A 19,045-nucleotide genomic window follows, 5' to 3' on the forward strand; every position below is an offset into this window, starting at 1 on the left:
CCACCTCCCCTTTCCAAAATAAATCCATGCCTGTGACCTGGAATATATCATTCAATGATGAAAAGTCTTCTCCCTCACCAAGTCTCTTCATAAAGGTGTGTAGCAAATTACCTCGTCTAATTCCTTGGTCACCTTCTGAAAGAGGTGCTGTCTTTGGAACTTCTTGGATTTCCCCAACTTTTTAGCTTTCAATTCACCTCCGCTCCTTTGTCGCACTCTTTTCATGTCTGTGGACTCAGCTCGCTGAGTCTGTCATCTCATTCTTAACCCTGCAATCTTTCAACATGGCAGCCCATCACCACCTAATTTATTCTCCCATTCCTTCCCATGAGCTTCTCTACTCTCACAAATCTCCATTGCTTATTTGTGACCTTCCTATTGCATCTGAAGAGAAGATATCCTTTGTCCAACTGTTCTTTTCAGCTTCATTCTGTCAATTTTCCACCCTACAACACAATGTTGTACAGCTTTTCGAAAAGCTTTAATGCCTGTGTGAGCAAGTCTCCACTGTCACTTTCATCACTGATTTCATCCCTACCTCTCCTAAAATGAATCCCATAAGAGACAAAAATACATAAGATAATTGAAAGGATTTAAAATTTTATTATTTTATTATTTTCACTATTATTTTTTATAAATTTGTTTCAAATACAATTAATCATAATAGGGGTTTATTTTGTGTCTGTTTCCTCAAGAAGATAACTGTATTGTATTGCAAATGTATTGGGTCCATGGGGGAAGGAAAACTTATTTTTCTTCTTGGCTTAGTTACCCCCGCCCGGACAGTGGATCCTGTGAAGAGGTTTCCTGGTTCAGGACGAGGTGAAGGTTTTGCCAGTTTTTCATCTTCTTCTTTTTCTTTGCATCTCTTTACAAAATAGTGGCTTTCCAACTTGTTAAGGGCGAACTTCAATAATAATAATAATAATAATAAATCTCCATTGTTATTTCAGTTTACATTTCTATTCCTAGGCTCCTTATGTCTCTCACTACATATACAATGACACAGATATTTTAAAAAATCTTCTAATCAAATTTATGCTTAATCAAAACAAGAAACGACCTGTTTTTCATCAGGTTTAAGAGTGAAATAATCAAAAACAGGACCAAATTTGGTTTTAGGAACTCACTCCGCCGTCATGCGAGACACGACATCAAAGGAGCTGAATCCAGCGTTGGCAAAGTTTTCCTTGTAGCGACCCATCTTTATGGCGTCCAGCCACTCGTCCACTGTCGCAAAGCTCGTGACATCCGGGAGGGTTCGGTCGAGCAAAGGCTGAGAGATTCTGAGGTCAGGGCCAATAAATGATCAAGTTGGAAAAGAAAAAAGTCAAAATAAGTGGGATTACTTCATTTGATCAAGGCATTGAATGGAGGCGATTTGTCATGTTCAACAGTCAATAAGCAATGGAAGAAAGAGGAAACGATCACCCATGCCATCCGATATTGTTTAAAAATGAATATGTCTTTGTATTACACAACCGGGCGGTTCATTAGGTAATGTTCCCTGCTTGTAATGCGTACTGAAGGCGGCCATTATGCCCATGCATGGTAGAGGTTTTCAATCAGTGGTGCGGCCTGACCGTTCACACGGCTCCCTATCGAGAGATCCATCTGCACAGGCTCCAGTTACTTCATTATGGTGATAATCGCAAAACCTGCAGCTAACCTCCAAAAGGCAGATACAATCAGCTTTTTGTATGAGGAAAAGGGCACGAGAATGAATGTCTATTTGCAGGGTTATCGACCATCTATCAGTCCGACCTGTTCTGCTCGGGAAGTCGCGTCGTTTGGAGATTCTCATTGAAATGTGGCACTGATGTTGATATTGGTATCATTGCAGATAGATTTGTTTTAAACTGGATAATCTATGATCGGTGTGAAAGGTTTAGGTGGCTAAATTAAATAGTCCTTTCAGTTAAGAACGAAGTAATCTGAATGATTATCATCTTATTGTGTTGGAAACAAATTAAATAATCGCCATAGTCAGCCCTTTCACAATTATAATGTCATTGAACATTCTCATTGTGAAATACGGTGAACTCTTGGCAAAGCCTAGCTATACCTGAAATATCCAAAATATCCCTGCGAAAAAACAAAATCATTGCAACAAAGAGTTTAATAAAATGCAATCAATTAAACCATGTATGGAGGAGACCCTCAAGTCATAAATTTGCATTGTGTTAAAGATTTATCTTGCAAGATGCACAATTGGACACAGAGTATCAAAGGTTCAAATTTCCAAAGAGATTTGAACGGAACGCAACAGATGTATGCAATTATTAAGCCGTCGTAATGCAAGGTGTAGGGGCGGCTTACCCGGGGGTGACGCAAGCCACAGTTTTAAGGCTGGCTGGTGTGCGGATGAGCTTGTCCAGCGTATTGACAATCTGCCCAAACTTGGGCCGCTCCGCACGCTCCTTCTGCCAGGAATCGAGCATTAGCTGGTGCAGAGCAGCCGGGCAGTCCATTGGAGCAGGGAGCCGATAGTCCTGCTCAATGGCGTTGATTACCTGCCAGAGTGCGGTGGAAAAGAAGACCCACTCAACCGGTGACCTAAATCTCACCCTCAAATATGAGGAACACCTTATGAGCTCTGACACTTCAAATCTCCCTCACCGACACAACATACATGTAAATTATGATGTTTATAATCCACATGGTGTTCCATTAGACCTGTGTTCTTTTTATTACTCATGCAGAAGACAACAAATGTGGTTTTTCTTAGCCCATGATGAAAACAACCTCAGGAAGTGTCAGCCTGAACACAGAGCCTTGAGACTTTTATCTTGGGGTAATCTCACCAATAATTTCTACCACGAAAGGAACGGACAAGGTAGCTCTTGATTGGTTTTTGAGAATAAGGTTCTGATTGGTCGGGTGTGTGTTTAAGTTAATCGACTTTATATCAGAAATGGGAGCCATTGATTGGGTCCTCGAATGTATTGTTCCGATTGGTTCACACTATAGAGAACACACCAATTGGCTGTTCTGCTGTAACTTTTTCATTTCAATCAACAGATTTGAATCCACATGGATGAATAGGACAATCAGAGCAGGTAAGTGAGCATTTGATTACTCAGCAATTGTGTGTAATAAATAATAATAAATCAATAACAATAATAACCACAGCAAAACGAATTCCATGAGTTTTCATCATGATGGTTTTGAAAGCACTACACAAGGAGTGGAAATGTCATGGGTTAATGTAGTCAAGATGAAATTTCTGACTGTCAAGAAAGGTGTGAAAGGCCAGAGGGTGAATCACCATGGAAGCTGGAGAGCAGGTTGTGTTAACACAAGCCGACAGCTTGGCAGATGTATTGACAAAGGAAAACGTAAGATGAAAGGCGGAATATCAATAAAGCATCACCCTTCAATGGTGAAAAATGCTGGCATGTTGAAGCTTTTTATAATAAAGAGAAGAGAGAGCAGATGTCGAAGCGAGTGCTAAATATGACAACTCTGTCGACGTTGCCAAAGTAAAGGGTCCGAGGAGATGCGTCTGATGTGTACCCATGGTCCTTGTGTTGCGGAACAAATAGAACTACTGCCGTTTGAGGAAGGGAGCCAATACTCCCCAGCCAACTGAATTTACTAGTATAACATAAAATCCACAATTCTCAGGAAATACTCCAAATGAAGATTTGTAGAAATCTGCTTCCAAATTCCACATTTTCAAGGAAGCAGATTAAGAGAACCCCCTTTGATTTCCTGATTGCACCATTGTGTTACCATGGTGCATCGGATATTGCTGTAACTATTGAGCAGGTACGACACCTTGTCTTAACTATTAAATATTCCCCAGTTATGAATGCAGGGAGGAAAAAAATGATCCTCTCCAAGATGAATGGCTGAGTGGAGTGCGGCCGTGTGCGACAAATTTAAAATACACAAAAACTGACAAGAATGTGATTAGGGAATATTTTTTGCATCGAGATGCAAATTAGATTCCAATTAATAACCATTAGTTGAAGCCAAGAGTGATTTATCATGCAAGGTTGATTTCTGTAGCTCGGGGAATCAAGAAGAACCAATAGAATTTCGGACTTGTGAATTTTTATTTACTTCTCTTGGAAACAATACAACATCAGCATTAGGGCATGGATGTTAGGAAGACTCTTCAAACCTCCTACAATTGGAATGATTGGCAGGACATATGATAACAAGCTGAAATATGAAGGAAAAAAATGATCAAGTTTGCCAAGGCCATGCACAAATTCAACATCCTCTCATACGAGCCAAAGCTACCGAAGGATACGGTGCAGGTTGCAAAGAAGAAAATGAAGAAGAACAGTAAATATGAAAATATCAACACAAAAATCTTCAAGTGCAAATTCAGAATTGATGATCATCATGCGTTCAGTAAGCAAACTAACGAAGAAAGTGTGAGGTGAAGAAGAAGAAGATCACACAAAGCCAGCGGTAATTAAATGGTGCCAAAGCAGAAAAAGGTAAGGTAGGGAATTTTTTATTAAATCAAGCTGCTCTTCCATGTGTTAAATTTTTTATGGCATTGCAGAGGTCAATTTAGGATGTGGACTGGCTGTGCATTGGAGGGGCCTCACAAGGCCCACACTTAATGAGAAGTTATGGGCACATCATGCGCCATGTGCTGTGGCAGAGGTAAGGGTTACAAGTAGGGAGTTGGCAATTCCGTGCCTGGATTTGTGACTTTTACAGTCTCTTGCTCCTCAAAAATTGGTGTCCCCTGCCTTTCCTCCGACCCACTGATTTTTAGTGCTGATCAAGATAAATGACATGTCAGCTCCACAAGCAGAGTTTCTTTCCATGTGAATGATCTAACTCTGTACTACACCTTCCTCTACAACCAATAGTGAAGCAACCACCAAATGAATGAAATGTAGGAACCAAAACAAAACTGGAGGCACCACCAACTATCAAGTAGCTGTCAAGCAGGCAAGGATCAGGTCTGACATTACGACCACTCAGTGGTTAAAACATCGAATCTGGGCCTTGCTTACGAGGCAGCTGTGCCTGTTGGTGGTGACTTCAATTTTCAATATCCTCCCAATACCAACCATTTCTTTTGTTGAATAAATAGTCAGGGCATCAATTGTTTTGATAAATCTATAAATGAACTCTGAACCATTGTATTATTCTTGCACTCTTCACCAAGTTAATTTGAAAGTTTACGCTTCATGTTTTACTATAAAGTGGTTTGCAATCTCAAACGAGCAAAAATAAAGCATTTAGATTGGAAAAATAAAATGATTGGGTAAATCCCATTCCTCCTCTGCCAATGCTACATCAAGAAGAAGAAGAATCAAAAGAACAAACATGCAACCCTCGGGCATTTGCTGAAATTCTTTGCACATTCATCATTTGACAAATTTTGTGCTATTCTTTGCCAAATTATAGCTACCACAGCACCATCACTCCCTCGTTGGCCCTCTCATTTCCCGCGCTTTGTTTCTTGCCAGTTAGGCAGGCATTGCCGGTCGGGGCCAGAGGACGGGCTACCTTTGTTCCCAAACACAATGTGCCCCTGGGGCATGGGAAACCTGAGCAGACTTTAATTAAGAGATTATATGAGGGCTGCGGAGCAGCACACAAACAGGAAGGGAAGCTGGGATCACTGGGTCAAATTCAGAGGAGATGGAAACCGAGGCTATGAATTCGAGAAAGATCAGTCCGGGCCAGGAAGACCGAACCTAAATGGCTTAGGATTCATATTTCTGGTTTAATATGAATTATGCAATTGGCATGAGGAGTTATGATGAAATAGTTGTCAGATGTAGAGAGTCCAAGTAAGGCGAAGATAAGGACAAGTACAGTAACTCACATCCTGGTTGCTCATGTCCCAGTAGGGCCGTTCCCCGTAAGACATCACCTCCCACATTACGATGCCATAGCTCCACACATCACTTGCTGTGGTGAACTTGCGGTACTGAATCGCCTCCGGCGCCGTCCATCGGATGGGAATCTTACCACCCTGAAGAGAACATTGTTGTCAGCAGGGATAACAATCTAAGTGTGTTTTGTATGTAGAATTCATCGTGCCACTTAACAATGAATAATGCGTGCATAAAGAGCATGATATCATATAGAGCGATAAAGTTATTAGAGCATGGAATGAAGGTATTGGAAAGGGTGTTGGAGAAGAGGATAAGGAACAAAGTGAAGATCGAAAAAATGCAGTTTGGATTTATGCCAGGAAGAGACGCGCTTTTTATTGTAAGTCAGTTGCAGGAGCAGTATATGAGAAGAGGAAGAAGTTGTTTCTTGGGTTTGTTGATCTGGAGAAAGCATTTAATAGGGTTCCACGTGAAGTAGTGACATGGGCATTGAGGAAGTTAGGAGTGGACGAATGGTTGATCAGAGTAGTGATGGCAATGTACAAAAGAGCACGCACAGCTGTAAGGACGAAGGACGGGAACAGTGGTGAGTTTGAGGTGAAGGTGGGAGTGCATCAGGGGTCAGTACTAAATCCACTACTATTGATGGCAATGTACAAAAGAGCGCGCACAGCTGTAAGGACGAAGGACGGGAACAGTGGTGAGTTTGAGGTGAAGGTGGGAGTGCATCAGGGGCCAGTACTAAATCCACTACTATTTGTAGCTGTGATGGAGGTGCTGGCTCAGAATGTAAAGGAAGGTTTACCGTGGGAGTTGTTGTATGCAGATGATCTGGTGTTGATTGGGGAGAGTATGGCTGGACTGAAGGAGAAGATGAAAAAGTGGAAGGAATGTATGGAGGCAAAATGTCTGATGGTGAATATCGGAAAGACGAAGGTGATGGCAAGTGGTAAAGCATGTGGTGAGGTGGAAAGAACAGGGAGGTGGCCGTGTACTGTGTGCAGGAAGGGTGTCGGAGTGAACTCCATTCAATGTACAATGTGCGCTGAGTGGGTTCTTCAAAATTGTAGTGGTTTGAGAGGGTCATTAACCAGTGTGGCAGCTACATTCAAGTGTAAGGTGTGCACAGAGGGAGCTGCAGATGGAGGAAATGTTGAGTTGGATCTTGGAGATGGAGTGAAGCTGGAAGGTGTGAAAGCATTTTGCTACCTCGGAGACATGCTGAATGGAGAAGGTGAATCAGACTCGGCAACGGTTGCTAGAGTGAGATGTGCATGGAAGAAGTTTTGGGAACTGAGTGACGTGCTGATGAGGAGGGGAGTGTCGTTGAAGCTGAAGGGAAAGGTGAATGCTGCATGTGTGAGAAGTGTTATGATTTATGGGAGCGAGACATGGGTAATGAACATAGAGCAGCAACGAAGGCTGGAAATGCGAATGGTTCGGTGGATGTGTGGAGTATCGTTGAGAGGAAGACAAATGATGAATTGCGAAAGATGATGGGAATAGAGCCTGTGATTGATGCTGTGAAGAGAAACAGGTTGAGACGGTTTGGTTATGTGTTGAGGAAGGATGAAAGTGACTGGTTGAGATGAGTGATGGAAATGAATGTAGAAGGAAGTAGAGGATGGGGAAGACCGAGAAAGACTTGGCTATAGGTGGTTGAAGAATAAATGCGGGAAAGGGGGTTAACAAGGAGAGATGCAGAAAATAGGGCAAAATGGAGAAGATTGTCATGGGGACCGCAAGGCTAACCCCCGCTCTGGCAGGGAAAATGGCCTTAAAAATGCATGTTGTTGTTGTTGTTGTATAAAGAGCAACATGCCTGTCAAAACTTCCCATCAGCTACCCTTTCATGAGATTTTCAACAAAAGCAACAAAATAATCCAAGAATCGTACTTCTATGTTATTTGCACTTTGCCAGGTCATTTGTTTCATGCGATGTTGAAACTGCCCAGTTCACTGCTTGTGTACTTATTACAATACACTCGAACATCCTGCTTCACTGTCTGTGATCATTGTTTCCTCAAGCAGATAACAGTCCCAACAGCATCCATAACCAGACATCCACGGCATGCGAGGGAACCGTAAGGAGGAAGGGGCAATAATAAAAAAAGAAATTACTGTAATAAATAAACCCTCTGCTTCTATCCACGTGATATCAAACTCGGCGATGGATTCTGGGCCCGATTCAAACAGCTCGAAGCAGGGGGATTGCAGAAGAGGCTGTTTTTCACTTTCATTGCCTCACTCACTGACCCAGCACCACCTCATCTGGACTCTAGGTGCAAGCTATAATCACACTGAAGGACAGCACAGCAAACCGTTCAGACATACTCCGCAAGGCTGCGACAGTGCGACATGGTCTGCATTTTACCGTGGCAAGGAAAGAATTTTCTCTGCTTTCACGTTCCCCCAAAATCAAATATTTAAGACAGATGAGCCACACCCAAGCATTACCATTGCCCATATATTACGTAATGCAAAGGGAGGGGGTGAGTGGGTGGTTGGACATGAACGAGTGTTATTGCACATCGCGTGGGGGTCGCGGGTGTCTAAGCATGCATTACATAACTCCTTTCAGCATTTTGAAATACTTTGTTTTTTTTTTTCTGTAATCTTATGTATGGGTAACCAAGGCAAGCAGTTTGAGTTATAGATCTTCCTCCTTATTCCAGATCTTACTCTCACATTGGGCTTTAGTTCTCGCTTCGCAAACACAAAGCCTACCTTTGATGATGTGAACATAAACCTTTTCATATCAATAACAACACTTAATTATCCATGTTGAATATAAAAAAGCATATTCCCACTGTGTGTGTGTTTCATAAAGCATTCCATTATTTTTGCAGGAAAGCGGGGTGGGGTCTTTGGCCCAGCAGGATGAAGCATTTCTGGAGGAGTGTCTAAAATTGCAATATATGGAGGGTCCCATTTCAGTGGGTCTAACAAAGGGCATCAAGAAGTTATACGAAGGAGATGAGATCCTCAAAATTTTCCAAGACACCAGCAAAGGCAAAAGTTCAATGAGGAGGTGTACTAAGGGGCCTTGATAAAAAGTACAATAAATAAAACATTTATATATGTTCTAAAAATCAAACATACTGATATAATGAAAAGTTTTAAAAGTCACAGAAGATCTTTGTTTGGGAACAAATGTCAATGCTTTGCCAGCCAAATCATCCGCCATGCCCGTGATTGAATTAAAACCACAAAATCAAACACAAAGTCAAACAAAAAAGGGGATGTAAAAACAGAATTCAAACAAATAGACCAAAAGATGGGAATAATAAGCCCCAAAAAGATGTACTTATTAACATGAATATTTGCACAAGTCAAAGAGCATTCAAACAAAATGAGCAAAACAACAATCGGGTAAATTCAAGTTTGGTAACCCAATTACAAAAGCGATTGATACAAAGACACCAATGGAAAGAGAAGAAACAGTACGAGAGGAAGAAGAAGAGGGAGTTTGAGAACAATGAGGTTGAGGGGAAATAAAGAAGAAGAGCGTGGTGTCGGAAAAGGAAAATAAGATTCTACCAAACAATGGTTTCTAGCTTTATTTATTTTTATGGCTTTATTAACTCGTACTCACATAAAAGTATCTCTCATTCATAAGGTACGAAGTTATGACTACATTTGTGCTTATAAGGCTGTGTGCGTAGATGTTCTGTGGACAAGACAAGCAGCCAAAAGGCAATAATTTGTGGCCAATGTAGAATTGGTAAATGTTGAGTAATGCTGTGAGCTGGAAGGACAGACTCTATCTAAGGATGGATGATTACACCCTTTAAACTGTTTAAATGCAGTCTCTGCCTGCCAAAACCTCATGAAACCTTACGTGTCGCCTCTAAGCTGCTACTTTGAAAGACGGGCGAGTGACAGAATCCAGATTAACCACCAACATATGTGAAAAGAGGAGGAAACAAGGCAAGGAGACATCTTGGCCTAGCAACGCAAAATAAAGCACGTCATCCATATTGGCAGCAAATGAGACCGATAGCATGCTGGGCCTAAACTAAGTGATGAAAACTAAACACAATTCCAGTGGGAGGACAAATATGGGGAAAAAAAGAAACTCGACTAAAAGTTAAAATAAAATCCAGAAAACGACTTGGTAATTATGAGCAAAATGGGAATGAAAAAAAAGAATAAAACAGGCAAACAAACACTGAGCACGTGTACACACACACACACAAACACACACACACACACTGCTCCAATGCATCCCCAAGTAACTGCTCCACTGCATACCCTAGTAATCCCCTACTAACTGCTCCAATGCGCCCCCTAATAACTGCTCCAGTGTACCCCAAGTAATCCCCTAGTAACTGCTTCACTGCATCCCGTCATAACTGCTCCACTGCATCCCCAAGTAATCCTCTACTAACTGCTCCAAAGCGGCCCCTAATAACTGCTCCACTGCATCCCCTAATAATTGTTCCACTGCATCCCCTAGTAACTACCTCACTGCACCCCAAGTAATCCCCAAGTAACTGCTCCACTGCATCCCCTAATAATTGTTCCACTGCATCCCCTAGTAACTACTTCACTGCACCCCTAGTAATCCCCAAGTAACTGCTCCACTACATCTCCAAGTAATTGCTCCACTGTACCCCAAGTAATCCCCAACTAACTGCTCCACTGCACCCCCTTGTAGCTGCTCCACTGCATCCCCTAGTAACTGCTTCACTGTACCCCAAGTAATCCCCAAGTAACTGCTTCACTGTACCCCAAGTAATCCCCAAGTAACTGCTTCACTGTACCCTAAGTAATCCCCAAGTAACTGCTGCACTGCACCCCCTTGTAGCTGCTTCACTGCATCCCCAAGTAACTCCTTCACTGTACCCCAAGTAATCCCCAAGTAACTGCTCCACTGTACCCCAAGTAATCCCCTACTAACTGCTCCACTGCACCCCCTTGTAGCTGCTTCACTGCATCCCCTAGTCATTCCTTACTATTTGTTCCACTGCGCTCCCTAGTAACTGCGCTACTGCACTCCTGAGTGCAAAAATGTTGAGTAATGCTGTAAGTACACATACAAACACACACACACACACACACACACACACACACACACACACACACACACACACACACACACACACATACAAACACACACACCCCCTGTAAGTTATAAGTGTCACACCATGAGAGAACCACACTATCAATAACACTAGCAACACACTATGCAGGAAATTGATGTTCACATACATTGCATGATTCAAGCACAACGAAGAAGCACAGCAGCGTACCATGGCACTGGTGTACGTCGGGTCGGAAGTGTCCTCCTCGAGGAAACGAGACAGGCCAAAGTCGGACACTTTACACACAAGATTACTGTTCACCAAGATGTTTCTGGCAGCGAGATCTCGATGCACGTAGCTCATATCCGCCAAGTACTTCATTCCAGCTGCAATGCCACGCAGCATTCCAACAAGCTGGATCACTGTGAACTGCCCGTCGTTTTGCTGCGGGAACACAAGAGCGAGGACTCATCAGACCCACAATTACAACAATCATCGGATAGACAACCGATCACAGCAACAGGAAGGAATATGATTTTCACTGTAAATAACTAAAGTAACAACAATGATAACTGTTACAGCTGACATCTTTTAGTGTTATCATTATTGTTATAAAAGAAAAATAATATGTACAATTATTTTTCTGTGCATCACTCGGTTGACCTCTTTGTTGTTCCCATCACAGCCCTTTGCTTGTAATGCTGGAATCCCAGATTAAATTCTCATTTACTGTGTTGATCCAACGTTTAAATGGGGGAACACACATACCCGAAGAAACGAGTCAAGCGATCCATTCTCCATGTATTCGGTGATAATCATGACGGGCCGGCTTTTGGTCACGACGCCTTCCAGATGGATGACATTGGGATGGTCGAACTGGCCCATGATGCTTGCCTCACTCAGAAAGTCCCTCCGCTGCCTATCCGTGTAACCGGCCTTCAGCGTTTTGATAGCGACGCTCATCTCACGCTTTCCAGGCAGCTTGAGACGACCGCTGCATACCTCCCCAAACTCCCCTGTGGAATTGGGCGAGAGTGGTGCCAATGTTCAAGTTTCATTTGAGCCTGGAAGTCGCAGCATTCTCGACATTGGTAAACCAAACAAAATTGGAGGATGCCATCAATTTGAATGAATATAAACATTCAAAACAATATACTGTTTAGCTATATGAAATGCGGTTGGTGTCTGAATATCAATAAGCAGAGAGTTTAAAAGTGTGTTCATGTTGGGGAAACATGTTATGCCGTTAAGAGGTTTGGCGTACGAGTCTCTTTAATTCATGGGAATCCTCACGACGGTTCCAGTGTCCTGTGCACCGACACGATCAGTTCTGGACACTAGTTATATGTCATCACCTACAAATGCTCAGCATGGGGCCTTCTTCATTATCAGCCGCAGAAGCCAACCGCAGACTAGGCATCTTCTGTCGTTTCAAGTCATTGCTTGAAAAATCAGAACACGTCACAGCCTACAAGGCTTTGCCGATGACAGAACTGCTCTCCCCTATGGGGTAGTACCCCAGCAACATATGCGTCTCTCCTAGATTCTGTAAAATCATAAGCTCTTTAACGAATTGGTATCTCCTGTGATGAGGGCGAAGCACAATGCCTCTTGCTCTCGCATTGCAGACAGGTCGGTGGCCTCTGTTTTTCACCGCCTCGCCTCCGGTTTAGCTCCCACTGCCCTCTCGGCCTTCCAACCCTCTCCAACTCCTCTAGAATGCATGCACTCTTCCAGTACACCACACATGCATGCTTCAACTCGCAAAATTCGGACTCACTGCACCACTCAACAATATTTTTCCTCTTTTTTCCTGTTTGTTGAATCGTTTTCCGGAGACAATTTTTTGTGTCTGTTTGGTTTCTGTCTTCTACCGACTCGTCTCCGGCCGAGCTCCCCCTGCTCCGTCTGTGCTTTGTCCCCGAAAAATTCCTGCAGGATACACAATATCTACCAGCAACGCTCTTCTGGTGAAACTGCCAAAATCAAGACTCTGCTCACCAACACTCTTTCATTCCTCTTTTCTCCCGCCTCTAGAACAAACTCCCACACTCTCTTCAGTCCCACTCCTCCCTCCAGGTCTTCAAAACAGCTGTTCAACACCATCGCTTATATTCACCCATCCAAAACTTGATATTTTCTACCCCTGTTAAAACACCCCAAATCCACCTTTTTCAAATTCCGTTTTTCTTTCATGAACCTCCTAGTAGTGTCCATTTGATTTATCCTCCCCTCCCCCCCCCCCCCCCAAAGCCCTCTCCCTTCCACAGATCTCTCGATGTCCCTGTCCTCTACTGTTGATGTGCTTCCCTCTCTCTCTCCCTCTTGTCTCCCACCCCCTTTATTATACGTTTTATGAGTTTTCTGTTTATGCCTTAGCATTTTAGGTGTTGCTCTTACATGAGCCTCGACTTAGTATATATATATAAATAAACAATCCAATCGCATTCCTTCCTCCAAGGCTTCTAGCAAACAGTGGACCACTATCTCATGCCACCCCACCCCCCATCCAACCCCATGATATTTTCTATGCTTATTAACCACACATAATCCAACCCTCTTACTTTCAGTTTGCTGTCCTCTTTTCCTTCTCTTTTCTCTCTTCTCTCTTCTCTCTTCTCTCTCTCTCTCTCTCTCTCTCTCCCCCTCTCTCTCTCTCACGCTCTCACTACTCTTTTACGGTTGATTACTGCCCTGCCTGTTGCGTCCAACTGTGGCGCCGCTGTCAATGAATTGCCTTTTTACCCTGCGTTACCTCGCCTTCCATGTGCATCGATCTTGTGTTTATAAACTAAACTTTCAAACTTATCAAGGATAATGTCAGTGCGAACAGAAGATATAAATTCAGTGCTTGGAATTTTCTATAACCATAACCAAACCAAAAATATGTATTGGGATTCAATAATGCATCTTATATTTTTGAAAGCGTTTTAAGCTTTCCCTACATGCCAGGTTTCTTCACGGAAATTTTTTTTTTTTTTTTAAATTCAGCTTTCTTTGCAGAAAAATTGTTTTAAAAAATAATTCTGAATCCTGAGTGGATGTGTGACGCTAAGTCGGCGATGTTTTATTTCCAAGGAGAAAATTTCCGTAAGAAAGGTGCGACCTACACCGGCACACACCGATGGTGGAGTGGTACGTTTGGTGGAATATTTCGTTTTTGATACGAGGACCACAAAGCAGACATTACAGTTGCAATAAACATGCTCGGAGCGCATCAAAGCATACATGATGCCAATTATTAAAGCATGCCGCAACGGAGCTGGAAGCTCGTCGTTTAAACTAAGTGTGTGTAACTTTCCGAGTGTGCTTTTAATTTTCTATTTTGCTAATCGTATGCAAGCATCTGTTCCAAATTTGGGGCTTCACAAAGAGGCTTACACCAAATCCTTGCAGATAGAAATCTACACGTCTTTATTAAATGTCACAATTGCCTGAAACTACTACATAACGGCCCTGTTGTTATTATATTACTGCTTAGTGAAGTTGGTCCAGAAAATAACCTCTGAATGTCATTTGCGTCTACTACTAACACAACCGCTGTGCCTAGTATGTCGTTGCGCCCTCAAAATAATGGCAGTCGGAATCTTCTTCTTTAATGTCCCCAATTAATCAAACCTTGTGGTAGCGGCCGAGGGGGGGGGGGGGGGGATATATTCTGGCTCAATTCGTTCTGGAACCGGCCAGACTGGGCAGATGTTCGACTGTGGCAGGAATTTTTAAATTGTTCAGGGTGCCGGCAATAACTTGCCTACTCTTTGTGAAAGACACCATGGGATCTTTAACGTCCACGAACCACCAGCGCTGGCAGACGGGTCCTCGGGGGTAACGTCCTTCCGATGGACGGCACACACCTTGATGCCTCGGCCTGCATGTGGAACACAAGTAAGACAGTTTGTAGCTGGGTTGGTATGTAAACCAAGGTTAGCAGCTCAAAGGTGACTAATGATAGACCAATTACAGTGGCGTCAAACAAAAAACCCCAAAACATCAGAATGTAACAGGAAAAAAATCATCACGCAATCATGATTACATTGATCACACATCTATTTCTTTTAAAAAAAATACGACCAAAGCAATTCATTGAAAATGAAATGAGCAAACTTTTTCTGTCGAGCATCAGAACTGTGACGGACGTGACGTTTCGAACACCGAACGTGACGGTGTTACTCAACTAACCCGTTAAACCATTTCATCATTACATATAATTAGCAAACCATCTCAATCCCAGCAACATTCCGGTCAAAAAGGCGGTAACATCATTACCTGGATTTACCCGGAACACGGACAGCCTTAAACACTCAATTCGAAAATTCCTTCGGAAATATCCTCATTAAACGTTGATTATGGACAACCGGAGTTCTCATCGAATACTTTTGCCAACATTTAGGCTGGTAAGTGTCTGTCTCTGGAAAGCAAGCATCCTCATTGCTGTCTCCAGTTAATGGCACGTATTTGTGCCCAAGTCTTCCAAATCTCTCCAAATGACCCTGGCATCCCATTACTGAGTGCTGAAAATGTTTAACTCCTGCCTTTAAGTACAGATGAGTCTTCCCTATGCTTATTCTCCTTCCTCGGGGACTATAACTGTAATTACCTCTGCTACCTAAAGGTGGACGGAGGTTATGTTTTCACCTCTGTCTGTCCGTTTTTTCCGTTTGTTTGTAAACAAGATATCTCAGAAAGTTGTGGACGGATTCGGACGAAATTTGGCAGACATGTAGTGTACATGACAAGGACGAAATAGTTAGATTTTTGTGAAGATCCAGATTCGGATCCGGCTAGTAGAATTTTTAAAAGGATTCTTCACCATTGGGAGATAGGGCCAAAAACGATACATAGCAGGATATCTCAAAAGGTTATGGACGGATTTGGACGAAACTTGGTGGAGAGGTTGTGTGTGTGCCAAGGGAGAATCGATTCGATTTTGGTGAATATCTGAGTATGGATTCGGATATTATAATTTTTAAGTGATTCTTCACCATTGGGAGATAGGGCCAAAAACTATACATAGCAGGATATCTCAAAAGGTTATGGACGGATTTGGACGAAACTTGGTGGAGAGGTTGTGTGTGTGCTAAGGGAGAATCGATTCGATTTTGGTGAAGATCTGAATATGGATTCGGATATGACAATTATTTAATTTTTATATGTCATTCTTCACCATTGGGAGATAGGGCCAAAAACGATACATAGCAGGATATCTCAAAACGTTATGGACGGATTTGAACGAAACTTTGTGGAGAGGTTGCGTTTGTGCCAAGGGAGAATCGATTCGATTTTGGTGAAGATCTGAATATGGATTCGGATATGACAATTATTTAATTTTTATATGTCATTCTTCACCATTGGGAGATAGGGCCAAAAACGATACATAGCAGGATATCTCAAAACGTTATGGACGGATTTGGACGAAACTTGGTGGAGAGGTTGTGTGTGTGCCAAGGGAGAATCGTTTCGATTTTGGTGAAGATCTGAATATGGATTCAGATATGAGAAATATTTAATTTTTATATGTCATTCTTCACCATTGGGAGATAGGGCCAAAAACGATACATAGCAGGATATCTCAAAACGTTATGGACGGATTTGAACGAAACTTTGTGGAGAGGTTGCGTTTGTGCCAAGGGAGAATCGATTAGATTTTGGTGAAGATCTGAATATGGATTCAGATATGACAATTATTTAATTTTTATATGTCATTCTTCACCATTGGGAGATAGGGCCAAAAACGATACATAGCAGGATATCTCAAAACGTTATGGACGGATTTGGACGAAACTTGGTGGAGAGGTTGTGTGTGTGCCAAGGGAGAATCGTTTCGATTTTGGTGAAGATCTGAATATGGATTCAGATATGAGAAATATTTAATTTTTAAGTGATTCTTCACCATTGAGTGATCGGGCTTAAACCAACATTATAGCAGGTTATCTCAAAAAGTTTTGGGCGGATTTGGACGAAACATGGTGGACCGGTTGGGTGTCTGACAAGGACGATTCGATTCAATGTTGGTGAAGATCCAGATCAGGATCCAGCTAGTACAATTTTTTAAGTGATTCTTCACCATTGAGTGATATGGCCAACCAGGCGGATGTACGTATGCTCTCTACTGAGTGCCGTTCTCGTTATTCATGTTTTTGGGCCGTTCGACATTGTTGGACATTGCATGGACTGCGTGAGGCTTTGAGTGTAGCGGAAGCAGGTGCCGTTATATCGACCTCACGCTAATAAACTCCGCTGAAAGCTTCTCACTGACTTTGTCCTCACTTTTGCTTGGAAAAAGTGCATTCCTCATAATCATTTTATTTTACAAGTACTCTTTGCAGTTTGTTTTTAATCAATTATTTTGACCAATCATCTGCAGTGCTTCTGGCTCTGCTTCTGCATCTGCGTTCACCGTCGTGCTTCCGTTCAATTTACGCTCTTTTAGGAATTTCGTTCCTCAATGCATTTCCCATTTGTGATTTTTAAATTGCCTCCTTCCCCCATTTGCACACATCTTCTCTCAACCTCCAACTGCAAAACAAGTTAATCTATTAATGGCTACTTATCCGGTGTTTTTCTACAGGGCAAGTTGTAATTACAACCTCCAGGCACAAAGCATTGTGGGAAATCATTTAACGTGATCCTCATCTACGACAGGTGGCAAAGCCAATGGCCGACTGTCCATCGCCCTCGCCCCCTACACCCTTTGACTGCTTATGTGACAGGCTGTTCAATCTTATAGTTCCTTCAGTCAATGTCCTTATTATTCTCAACATTGTGGTGACTTTGAGGTCAATGTGACCTGTATCGGCTTCACATGGTTGAAATCAAAGCATTCAGAATCATTGGAATCTCCCGTGATGAAGCTGATTCTGAGGGTCTTCCTCTCTCTCACCGCAGGCAGGTTGGTGGTCTTTCCGTCTTCTACCGACTCCTCTCCGGCCTTTCTCCCCCTGCTCTGTCTGTGCTCTGTCCCCCAAATATTCCTGCAGGACACACAAGATCTGCCAGCAACCCTCTTCTGGTTAAACTGCCAAAATCTCTCTGCTCACCTTCACTCCTTCATTCCTCTTTTCTCCCGCCTCTGGAACAAACTCCCCCACTCCCTTCAATCCCACTCCTCCCTCCTGGTTTTTAAAACAGCTGTTCACCACCATCTCTTATCTTCCCCCATCCAAAACCTTGATCTTTTCTACCCATGTTAAAACACCCCAAATCCGCCTCTTTAAATCCCCAATTTCTTTCCTGAAATTGCTAGTAGTGTTCATTTGCTTTGTACCATGTACCCCTCCCTCCTCCCCCAGCCCTCCCCCTTCCACAGATCTACCAGCGTCCCTGTTCTCTTCTGTTGTGCTTGTGTGCTTCCCTCTCTCTCCCCCTCTTGTCTCCCGCTCCCTTCATTGCATGTTTTATGTGTCTGTGCATGTTTTCATGTTCAATGCGTTAGCTCTCACATGAGCCTCGATTCTGTATGCAAAAGAAAATCAATAAGAAAAAATCTGTGACACGCGAACTGCAACATCGTTCATTATGTGAGGATCAACTCTCATCATGACAATGCAGGCACAGGGTAGAATATGCAGTACTTTGAAAGTACAGTACCAACACCGTGCAAGCTATACAGCATACTTAAAAGTACAGTGCCAGGACAGTGCAGAATATACAGTATGTTCAATGTACAGTACCAGAGCAGTACAGGGCATGCATAATGAACAATGGAAGTACAGTATAATGCAGAGTACTGTTACATATTTATGTGAATGTATGTGAAGTACCATGCAGGTCTTTGCTTCCGTGTGTAGTATATTAAGTTGTTGTGTAGTTGTTGTGGTTGGAGGGTCAGGAGCCCTTCGGAACCAGTGGCCGGAAACGGAAGTGGCCGGAAACGGAAGAAGAAAAGACACGAGGAGAGAAAAGGACGGGGCTTCTACTTCCTCGCCCCGCGACGACGAGAAGGTGGAATCGACCTTACGCTGCGCGGAAAACGCGCCGTTGCGAAACGTCTGGCGAGAGGAGTTACCTGGGCGGTAAATACCTTTTGACACGTCCAGTCACCGTGAGTTCGTGCACGAAACCAAGCGTCCGGGACAGTTTGCCCCGTCTACAAAGACGCGTACGGGTCCGCACGTTGGGCCTCGCTCGCGTCGGAAGCCGCGCTGGGTTTTGCCCCGTCTACAAAGACGCGTACGGGTCCGCACGTTGGGCCTCGCTCGC

At 43.0% G+C, this 19,045-nt stretch overlaps 1 protein-coding gene across 8 annotated transcripts in view; it reads right to left on the reverse strand.

The window, feature by feature from the left end:
* LOC137424615 (ephrin type-B receptor 2) overlaps window positions 1-19,045 on the reverse strand; it is a 277,241-nt gene that overhangs the window by 6,491 nt on the left and 251,705 nt on the right. For 4 of the 8 annotated variants that reach the window (XM_078775660.1, XM_078775661.1, XM_078775662.1 and 1 more), the window contains 6 exons: window positions 14,598-14,714; window positions 11,615-11,862; window positions 11,075-11,290; window positions 5,807-5,956; window positions 2,320-2,513; window positions 1,131-1,286 (listed from right to left, as the gene is read on the reverse strand). In XM_078775660.1, coding sequence (XP_078631786.1) covers window positions 1,131-1,286; window positions 2,320-2,513; window positions 5,807-5,956; window positions 11,075-11,290; window positions 11,615-11,862; window positions 14,598-14,714 — 1,081 coding nt within the window. The remainder of the gene's footprint in view (window positions 1-1,130; window positions 1,287-2,319; window positions 2,514-5,806; window positions 5,957-11,074; window positions 11,291-11,614; window positions 11,863-14,597; window positions 14,715-19,045) is intronic. The other 4 variants (XM_068112243.2, XM_068112246.2, XM_068112244.2 and 1 more) reach the window with 1 other exon arrangement.

This window comes from Myxine glutinosa, chromosome 4 (assembly GCF_964187855.1).
Source record: "Myxine glutinosa chromosome 4, kmMyxGlut1.1, whole genome shotgun sequence".
In the NCBI taxonomy this organism is placed as follows: domain Eukaryota; kingdom Metazoa; phylum Chordata; class Myxini; order Myxiniformes; family Myxinidae; genus Myxine; species Myxine glutinosa.